At 43.5% G+C, this 10812-nt stretch overlaps 1 protein-coding gene across 3 annotated transcripts; it reads left to right on the plus strand.

The window, feature by feature from the left end:
• cnga2a (cyclic nucleotide gated channel subunit alpha 2a) lies at positions 1-10027 on the plus strand. 3 transcript variants are annotated; one of them, XM_017718821.2, is made up of 9 exons: positions 1-340; positions 586-696; positions 2135-2245; positions 3267-3374; positions 4801-4911; positions 6430-6606; positions 7677-7784; positions 8162-8268; positions 8409-10027. In XM_017718821.2, the coding sequence occupies exons 4-9, from the start codon at positions 3268-3270 to the stop codon at positions 9827-9829; spliced, it is 2031 nt and encodes a 676-aa protein (XP_017574310.2). In that variant the 5' UTR covers positions 1-340; positions 586-696; positions 2135-2245; position 3267; the 3' UTR covers positions 9830-10027. The 3 variants fall into 3 exon arrangements, with proteins under 3 accessions (XP_017574310.2, XP_017574311.2, XP_017574312.2); XM_017718822.2 differs by having other exon boundaries at positions 614-696; XM_017718823.2 differs by having other exon boundaries at positions 642-696.
• The last annotated feature ends 785 nt before the right edge of the window (positions 10028-10812 follow it).

The raw sequence follows: 10812 nt of genomic DNA on the forward strand, positions 1-10812 counted from the left end.
TCTGAAGTGCCATATGGTACCATCTCTCCTCTCATCCCTCCATTCTCCACCTCCCCTCCCTACTCAGCCACTCTGAGTGCCTCACTCGCTCTCCGGTGTCCTGATCTGATGCGTATTCATTCCGGTCGTGACTGGCGTGCCTCTGCCTCTGCCTCTGCCTCTGCCTCGTAGAAGTGTGATGCACTCAGAGGTGAAAGAGCACAGCGGACACTTCGAAAGGTTTCAGGGAGAGTTTCCTTAGCAGAGAAGATATTTGGATGCTATAAAAATGGAACGCTTCATTTCCGTGATAGAAGAATAGTTTTGGGAAGAAATCAAACCTCCAGTGGAGCAAAGACAAGTGAGTAACTCGGTACAAACTTTTAACCATGACTGCCTCTACTGCAGAATGTAGACTGCAATGTTTGCCCATTTTATGTTTTGTTATTATAAGGAATACAAATGTTTTCTTCACGTAGATGAAGATTATAACATGAAATGTTCAGTTGTTGTTCTGTGGAAGTAAAAATAAGCACACATGCTGTACAGAGACCACAATTCTGCACATTTTAATGCACAATTACTGTTTATTTGCTGAATTTACAGTGAGTTTCATCCTATAAATGTACAACAGTGAATGCAACGCTTCATCTCTGTGACAGACGAACAGTTTTGAGACGGTAGAAGTTGTGATTTGGTCTGGTGGAGCAAAGACAGGTGAGTATTTCAGACACAACGCTTTGACCATGACTGCCCCTGTTGAATATACACTATGAAGTTTGCACATTTTATATGGGATTACAAGGAATACAGATGTTTTCCTTGAAGATTATGTACATATGTCTGCAAACATTAGAGCACACCTGGTTAAATTACCTGTTTTGTTGACCACACATCCAAATACACAATGACTGTTTGCTGGCTGAATTTAAAATGAGCTTCCCTGTACAAATTCAGGTAATGAATTGAACATATTGGGGGAAAAACAGACATAAAATAAAATAAAACGATGCTTTTTGTATCCAGAAAATCGACACAATGTCATTTGAGGTGAACTTTTGCATTTGACAGTCTAACTTCACTGACGGGACTGAAGTGGTCACTTTACAGGGCAGAGAGGAAAGTTAATGCATAATGAAATTATTCTTAGTCATTCTGGACCATTTCTGTTGGTCCATTCATCATATTTTCATGCAATGTAAAGGGCAGCCGGCAGATTATGTCCAACAAGGCAAAAATGGACACGAGGGTTTATTCCAGCAGCAACAATATCAGTCGATGTTCCTTCTCTCTTGCACATTTCATGTAAAATGTGATGTTTTAAGCTGGATTGGTCCCTGTAATCGTCTTTAAAATCAGACCAATGATTACTTTCATTTCAATCCTTTAATCTGAATGTATTTGGTGCGAACCTCGTGTGAAGCTCAGTGTAAAACTAACTGGATTAGTCCGACAAATACACTAATCAGCTCAGAGCTGCTGGCGAGCAGGTTAAACAGCTTCAAATGAAGTAAAAACCCAGTCCTTTGGGTTTGGTGGGTGTCCTGTGGTCAGCCTGTGTCTCATCTCATGTTCTATGGTTGCATAAGAGCTTGCAGGAGAAGCTGTCATGCGCTACTTCACTGCCTGCAGCACTTATTGACTCAAATAGTGGGGAATTAATCACTACTATGTTACATGTTGTTGCTATGGGTGCCAAGGATATCTCCACGGTGACGGCAACTTCTCTGAAGGATTTGCTCCCGACTGGTTGCCCTTCTTGACCTCATACACATGATGTGCTGCAGTCACAACTGCAGCGTTTGGGACAAGCTCATTTATGTTAACAGCGCAATGTGCAAATCATAATCTATACTATATTCAGCTACTTTAAGCTGCACCTAATGCTGCCACAGCTTGTACAATCTTCATTGAAGCATTGCCAACAGAATAGCACAGTCTGGAGCAACTGCACATGAGCTTAACGTCACTATGCCCAATGCCAAGTGTCGGCTAGAGGGGTATAAGCCCCCCCTGCATTGGGCTGAGGAGAAGATTATAACATGAAATGTTCAGTTGTTGTTCTGTTGAAGTAAAAATAAGCACACATGCTGTACAGAGACCACAATTCTGCACATTTTAAGGCATAATTATTGTTTGTTTGCTGAATTTACAGTGAGTTTCGTCATATAAATGTACAACAGTGAATGCAACGCTTCATCTCTGTGACAGACGAATAGTTTTGAGACGGTAGAAGTTGTGATTTGGTCTGGTGGAGCAAAGACAGGTGAGTATTTCAGACACAAAGAACCACACTTTTGTGAGTGTAAAGAACTTTTTACTTTTTATTCATGTAAATCGCCATTTCTAGTCTTGCCCTTCAGGGCAGGACATCTTCTTTCCAACCACTGTCCAGCTATATCCCTTCTTCAGAAATCCTTGATTGGATGGATCAGATGCAGTAGCGTTAGGCAACATATTACAACCCCAATTCCAAAAGAGTTGTGATGCTGTGTAAAATGTAAATAAGTGTTTACATTTACAAATTGCACTTGCATTTGTGTTCACAGACAGTGATTTCTGGAAGTGTTTCTGAGCCCATACAATACAATGATTTCCACTGCAGAATCATGCCGGTTTTTAATGCGGGCCCAAAGATGATGAGCATCTGGTACTGGCCATCGGCCTTGTGCCTTGCATACCGGAATTTCTCCAGATTCTCTGAATCTTTGGATGATATTATGTACTGTAAATGGTGGAAAGTCCAAAGTATTTGCAATTTTGTGTTGAGGAACATTTTTCTGAAATTACTCCAGAATTTTTAGACCCAGTTTTTTGGCAGATTATTGAACCTCTGCTCATCTTTGCTTCTGAGAGCCTCTGCCTCTTTAAAATGCTCTACTTATACCCAGCCATGTGAGTTACTTACACATTGGTCCTCCAGCTGTTTTTTTATTAGTACCACTTACTTTTTTCCACCTTTTGTTGTCCCCGTCCCAGCTTTTCTGAGATATGTCGCTGCCATCAAGTTCTAAATGAGTTAATGTTTTTCATGAAATGGTAAAAACGTCTTGAAGGCAGTAGATCTCCAGGAGGAAGGTTGGTGCCTACTGATGTAAAGGTTCTATACCGATTTGAGGGTTCCTGTCCCGTTGGAGGGACTTTTTTAAAAGGTTCTTCATGCCCACAAAGGTGTGGTTTGTCTCTAAAGAATCTTCAAATAAAAGTGGTTCTTCTATGGTATCGTGAAAAGAATCCTTTTTATCGCCTTGATTTTTGAGAGCGTTGAGCTGCAAACTGTGTTACAGCATGACGGGCCAAGTGCTGGAGGAGAGCACAGACCTCACAGCCCACAGGCTCTCAGTGAAGACCTCAATGGAGGAGGATTCTGAGAGAGCAGACAGCACGCTGAGCCGGTAAGATTATCACCCCCGCTGCGAGAAGTTCTCCTGTTTCACAAGATAATAAACAACAAGGGAAGCAGCAATAAAAAATAAATAAAGAGGCATGAACAGCAAGAGTGATCACACTGTAGGTACAATCACCCCCACAGGCCAAATTAAATAAGGAGAAAGTGTCCGAGTTGAATGCAATGCAGGAAATCCAAAATACGTAACGTTTCAGCCGTCAAGGGCTTGGCGTGGTTAAATCGCGCAGCAGTACATTTAAGTAAATTAACAGCCCAAAATGATTCCAGGTGTGACCCCATATTGCAGCTGCCATTCAGGAGACACAAACATTGGGTCACAATAACACTAAATTTCCAGTAAATCAGAATTATTCAAGCAAGGGACGTTCCCAGAGCTTATGTAACAAATGTACAAATTTAAGCAGTAGAACCCGAGAGGTTGTGTGTTGTCGTGAAATAACATCCCGGCTGTGATCTGGTGGCCGTAGATCATCTCAGCCGTGATGTTACTGGTGATAACTCCCTCCTCGAGTGCTCTACTGCTTTAATACAGCAGTTAAATAAATACAGTAAGAAATGAATAAACTGGCCGTGAACGCGGCTTTAATATGTTTTAATGTTTAGTTCCTTCCTCCTAATTAGAGCTCCTTAACGAGCAGCTCGTTGCTACGTCAGAGTAACGAGCTCCGCCCACTCGCTGCTTGGTCTTCTGTGAGCTTCACCTTTTGAAGTGCAGATTGAGCCGTAAAACTGACCCAATATCAGGTTCAGCTCAGTTTGGTCAGTTTGTCCAGATCAGTATTAATGTTGTTTTGTTCCAGCCGGTCTGTGAAGCTTCTTACAGCCCGTTTAGTTTGGCGAATGGTGTCGGGTTCATTTCTGGCTGATTCCAGGTTGTTCATCTGTTCTTCTGTCACAGCTGCCGACTGAAAAGCTGCTCAGTGGCGACGACAGTTTGGGAATTTAGTGTCGTCTCGTCTTCAGAGTCGGACCAAATCGGCTGTCGGTCAGACGTGATCTTATCAGTGTCCGTTTTCTGTTTGTGGCAAAGTCAGAAGTGAAAACATTCAAACGGCTTGAGCGTCTCCTACAGCTGTCAAAGCCGTTGCTTAGCAACAGCATCTCAGCGGAGTGATAGCGTTTGTGGAAAAGCACGATTAGAACGCCTCTCAGCCAATCAGCTTGCTTGTCCAAAACTAACTGTTGTATAAATGACAATAATGAGCAGTTTGGAGCTTCATTTTAAATGTTCTATGCTGTGTGATTTATGCTCTATGAATAACTTGAAGTGCTAGATATTTAGATGTTCTGCTAAGATTAGACCAAATAGTTCTCCGTTCCGGAGTATAATTTAAGCTCCCTGCACGCTGCATGTTCTTAAACTATTGAACACTGTGCTGTTGTGTACTAACCGTGGGTTGTGTGTGCTGAAGTGGGCCGTCTATATGTGACGACACATCCTCGGAACTGCAGCGGGTGGCCACGCTTGAGCCTCGTGGCCTGAACTCGCGGAACTCCTTCCGTGGAAGAGGAGCCCTATCACGGTGAGTGCCGATGTCAAAGGGGTGGCTATTCATTCAGTTACCTTCAGTGTCTGAGTGGAACCCATTTAAAGGGAAATTCTGCTGATTTATCAGAATCTGTATTTAAACTTCAATCGTTGAGATAAAATCACATCCGAGTGGTCTGATATGAAATGGTTAATCGTAGAGAAACCGACTGGCATCTTTACACTGGTGGTGATAGGAACCAGAGGGTCAACTGTCTACAACACCAGCATATCCGTTCTAATTACAGTGAAGCTACATGTATCCTCTGAGGTTTTGTATGTAATGTTGATAATGATAATAGTGGTACTCCTGTTTTTGGGGTAATATTTTGCCTTACAGCACATGTATTTCTTTGTCATTATTAGATATTTGGACATTTGTCGAGTTTTAGATCAAACCTTTATCTCAGAGCTATTGTAAAACAATGTCTCAGGCATCTGGCAACACATCTGTAACCATACCCCGATCAGCCATAACATTATGAGCGCCTCCTTGTTTCTGTATAGCTGCACTCTGTAGTTCTACAGTTACAGACTGTAGTCCATCTGCTTCTCTGATACTCTGTTACCCTGTTCTTCAGTGGTCAGGACCCCCATGGACCCTCACAGAGCAGGTACTATTTGGGTGGTGGGTCATTCTCAGCACTGCAGTAACACTGACGTGGTGGTGGTGTGTTAGTGTGTGTTGCGCTGGTATGAGTGGATCAGACACAGCAGTGCTGCTGGAGTTTTTAAACACCTCAGTGTCGCTGCTGGACTGAGAATAGTCCACCAACCAAAAATGTCCAGCCATTATCCTCCTGTGGGCAGCGTCCTGTAGGCACTGATGAAGGACTAGAGGATGATTAGCTTATACTGTACAGCAAGAGATGAGCTTGCTCGTTTATGGCTTTAAATCTACAAGGTGGACCCACAATGCGGAGTGGACACAGTGTTTAAAAACTCCAGCAGCACTGCTGTGTCTGATCCACTCTGACCAGCACAATACACCACCAGTGTCAGTGTTACTGCAATGCTGAGAATGACCCACCACCCAAATAGTACCTGCTCTGTGAGGGTCCATGGGGGTCCTGACCACTGAAGAACAGGGTAACAGAGTATCAGAGAAACAGATGGACTACAGTCTGTAACTGTAGAACTACAGAGTGCAGCTATACGGTCAGTGGAGCTGATAAAGTGGACAGTGAGTGTAGAAACAAGGAGGTGGTCAGAATGTTATGGCTGTAGGGTGTATGATGTAATTGTGTAGCTTTTAAAGATATTAAGCGCTTCAGACGTTTGGTTCCTATCACCACCACTCTGAACAAATCTGACAATTTCTCTAGAACACAGGATTTCATGTCCAACCACTCTGAATTTATATTTTAACCAGTTAACCATGCAGCAAGTTGAATTTTGTGGAATTCCCCTGAAAACTGATGTGGGAACAAACCTACCTGTAAACACAGCCATATACTGTCGGTTTTTAATGCATAATAAAATGTGTTTAGAGTGAAGCTCTCGTGTACTCCAGGTTGGTGAGTATGGTGGTGACACTCCGGGAATGGGCCCATAAGAGTCTCCAGGAAGAGGAGGAGAGACCAGACTCTTTCCTGGAGCGTTTCCGTGGGCCCGAGCTCCGCATGGCTCCTAGCCGCATCAGCAGCAACAGACCGGACCAGCACAACTCGGACAGCGGCATCAAAACCAAGTAAGGCCCTCTGCCCTTTTCCATCACCTATGGAATAAAGAGGGAGCAGCACTCAGAACATTTTGAACTGGACTGCACTCACTCTACATCACCAACAGGTCACCAACCTTGCTCCTGGAGATCTTCTGCCCTGCAGAGTTTATCTATCTATCTGTCTGTCTATCTGTCTGCCTGCCTGTCTGTCTGTCTATCTATCTATCTATCTATCTATCTATCTATCTATCTATCTATCTATCTATCTATCTGTCTGTCTGTGTCTGTCTATCTGTCTGTCTGTCTGTGTCTGTCTATCTACCTATCTGTCTATCTGTATGTCTGTCTGTCTATCTATCTATGTATCTATCTATCTATCTATCTATCTATCTATCTATCTATCTATCTATCTATCTATCTATCTGTCTGTCTGTCTGTCTGTGTCTGTCTATCTACCTATCTGTCTATCTGTATGTCTGTCTGTCTATCTATCTATCTATCTATCTGTATGTCTGTCTGTGTCTGTCTATCTACCTATCTGTCTATCTGTATGTCTGTCTGTCTATCTATCTATCTATCTATCTATCTATCTATCTATCTATCTATCTATCTATCTATCTGTGTATCTGTCTGTCTATCTATCTATCTGTCTGTCTGTCTGTGTATCTGTCTGTCTATCTATCTATCTGTCTGTCTGTCTATCTGTCTGTCTGTCTATCTGTATGTCTGTCTGTCTATCTATCTGTGTATCTGTCTGTCTATCTGTCTGTCTGTCTGTCTGTCTGTCTATAATGTCTGTTTCATAGTTTTCTGCTATGAGTTTTCTGCTAAGGTTTTGACTGTAAGTGAATTTTTTAAAATCCATTAATAGCAGAAAGGTGTGCAGGGTGTTGTAGCCAAATGCTGTTTTACCATTATCAACATTTCATTTAACAACACTTGACTCCCTCATTAATAAATCAGAGTTGGCTGTTTTCACACTTTGTTTTTATACAGCGCACGAATTCACATCAAACCCGGTAGCTAAGAGTCGAGACTTGCTGTGAAGAACTTGTGCTATGCAAAACATTTAAAGATCTTTGGAAATTCATCAATAGGAAGAAGTCGGATACGTTCATCCTTGCGCCAGCAGATGACTTCTACTACCACTGGCTGCTTGTCATTGCCACAGCTGTACTGTACAACTGGTGCCTCCTGGTGGCCAGGTAAAGAGCCCCATCCTCTTTTATTACATTACTGGCAGAAGTACATCCTACTGCTTTAAAAAAAGACAGACATCTTTCCTTGTAGAAAACTGATTACATTGATATTGGTAAAGTTATACGAAGCATTCAACCACTCAAAACCATTCGGGCTTCTTATCCAGACCAAAACTAGCTGATGAGGCAGGTGGCCCTGGTCTGGATGAGCTGTTTGCTTCATTAAAAACAACCAATTTAGGAGCTTCAAACCTAATAAAGCAAGCAGGTCTAATTTGGGCACTAATTTAAATGATTTATGTAAATACCTGCGACTGTGCCAAGTGCAAGGGGGCATTTCCTGCTGCAGGCTCACAATCTAGCCATTCATATTTCAAAAACAGGGCCTGCTTTGATGAGCTTCAAACCAACAACTACATTGTGTGGCTGGTTCTGGATTACCTCTCTGATCTTGTCTACATACTGGACACCTGTGTGAGACTAAGAACAGGTCAGAAGCCTTGGTCAACAATCATACATCTGGGAAATATTGTGCTGGTTGAAATAACATGTTGTACAGTACACCTCTGCGTTTGGAAAGGTTTCAATTCCTTTGCTTACCGAATTACATGTCTGGTTTCCACAATGCAGGTTTCCTGGAGCAGGGTCTACTGGTGAAGGACCTCAAAAAGTTAAGAGATACTTACATCCGTACCCTCCAGTTTAAGTTAGACCTCCTGTCCATCGTTCCCACAGACTTGGCCTACATTGCTACTGGCATCCACGTGCCGGAGCTGCGCTTCAATCGCCTGATGCGCTTCTCCCGAATGTTTGAATTCTTCGACCGCACAGAAACTCGCACAAGCTACCCGAACACTTTTCGCATCAGCAACCTGGTGCTCTACATCCTGGTCATCATCCACTGGAATGCCTGCATCTACTTCGCCATCTCAAAGTCTCTTGGCTTCGGCTCAGACCAGTGGGTCTACCCTAACATGTCTGACCCGGAGTTTGGCACCCTGACAAGAGAATACGTCTACTGTCTCTACTGGTCCACCCTCACACTCACCACAATAGGGGAAATGCCCGCGCCAGTGCGTGATGAGGAGTACCTCTTTGTGATCTTTGACTTCCTAGTTGGCGTGCTTATCTTTGCCACCATTGTTGGCAACGTGGGATCCATGATATCCAACATGAATGCCACCCGTGCCGAGTTCCAGGCCCGTATCGACGCCATCAAGCACTACATGCAGTTCCGCAAGGTCAGCAAAGAGCTGGAGGCTCGGGTCATTAAATGGTTTGACTACCTGTGGACCAACAAGAAAGCCATTGACGAGCAAGAGGTGCTCAAGAACCTTCCCAACAAGCTGCGGGCAGAAATCGCTATCAACGTGCACCTGGAGACTCTGAAGAAGGTGCGGATCTTCCAGGACTGCGAAGCCGGCCTCTTGGTGGAGCTCGTTCTCAAGCTGCGGCCTCAGGTCTTCAGCCCTGGCGACTACATTTGCCGGAAAGGTGATATCGGTAAGGAGATGTACATCATCAAGGAGGGTCGGCTGGCCGTGGTGGCCGATGATGGGGTGACACAATTTGCCCTCTTGACTTCTGGCAGCTGCTTCGGTGAGATCAGCATCCTCAACATCAAAGGCAGCAAAATGGGCAACCGCCGCACAGCCAACATCCGAAGCATCGGCTACTCAGACCTCTTCTGCCTGTCCAAGGACGACTTGATGGAAGCTGTGATGGAATACCCTGATGCCAAGAAGGTGCTGGAGGAGAGGGGCCGGGAGATCCTCCGGAAGGAGGGCCTGCTCGAAGATCTGAGGGCAGGAGGGCTTACGGGGGAACAGATGGAGGAGAAAGTGGAACGGCTGGAGGCGTCCCTGGATACACTGCAGACCCGCTTCGCCCGGCTGATGGGGGAATACACGGCCACACAACAGAGGCTCAAGCAGAGGCTGACTGCACTGGAGAGCAGGATGCAGCACTCTGGAAGCGGATTTCTGTCCGATGGCAATGAGAGCACTATCGATGGTGATGGCACTCACAGTGAGGTCAACATTCAGCTATGAACAGAACTGATTCTTTTGATCCTGGACTTTACATGCACTCAGTGATCCGTTAACTGCAGAACATCAGAATTTGTCAGCAATCCAATCAATGCGTTTACATGCACTTGAGTAATCAGATAATGGGGAAACTACAGGTGCACATGAGTCAGGCAGTAATCGGATTTCTGCTTTGCAACCAGCCAATAAACTGACAGAAGATGATGTGATGTAAACATAATGTACTGTTAAACTTCGTGCGACTTTACCTGAAAATATGAACATCATGTAGAAGATGAAGAATATTTAAATCCTTTATGAACATCATGTAGAAGATGAAGAATATTTAAATCCTTTACTTCATGTTTGGTTTCAGCGCCGCTCCAACAGAGTTTTGCTGCATCTAATGACATCCACCGTCTGATCTCGCACATGCACAAACTGAGAAATCTGATAGAAAGCCGAATAAGAGTTTACATGTACTAAGAAATCTGATTACTGAGCTAAAATCCAGCCTCTTGGATTTCTTAATTAGATTTCTAGATCAGAGTTTGGTGTTTACATGACCATTAGAATAATCGGATAACTACAGAAATCCGATTATGGTTGGATTATTGAGTGCATGTATACGCACTGATTGTCCACAAGGGCCCATATCTTGGAGAAAAAAAAAATTTCCTTGCTTTTTTTTTTTTTTTAAATAGTTTATATATAGAGTTTATTTATAGTATGTATTTAGTTTCTAAATATGTCTTTCACTCTCCAGTCTATATAGTCCATACATGGACAGTAGGCTGTAAAAACAGCCATTCTGAATTGTATTTGTAAGATCACAGAAACCAGCAGGCTCACAAATATCTTCTTATTCAGCCTAGCTCCACCCGTTCACACTGAAGTTATAAGGAGTGTTTCAGTGTCTGCTACCTTTCTGAGGCACCTGTGCAGGGCCGCCTATCAAAGCAGAGATCATTTACATAAAACAGTCTTAATGGTACAGTAAACATGAA

This window comes from Pygocentrus nattereri, chromosome 8, assembly GCF_015220715.1.
Source record: "Pygocentrus nattereri isolate fPygNat1 chromosome 8, fPygNat1.pri, whole genome shotgun sequence".
NCBI lineage: Eukaryota > Metazoa > Chordata > Actinopteri > Characiformes > Serrasalmidae > Pygocentrus > Pygocentrus nattereri.

Coding starts and splice junctions, on each gene's coding strand:
- cnga2a (XM_017718821.2), top strand. CDS start 3,268: ATGACGGGCCAAGTGCTGGAGGAGAGCACAGACCTCACAGCCCACAGG. Junction 3,375..4,800: donor GCAGACAGCACGCTGAGCCG/GTAAGATTATCA, acceptor TGTGTGCTGAAG/TGGGCCGTCTATATGTGACG. Junction 4,912..6,429: donor GGAAGAGGAGCCCTATCACG/GTGAGTGCCGAT, acceptor CGTGTACTCCAG/GTTGGTGAGTATGGTGGTGA.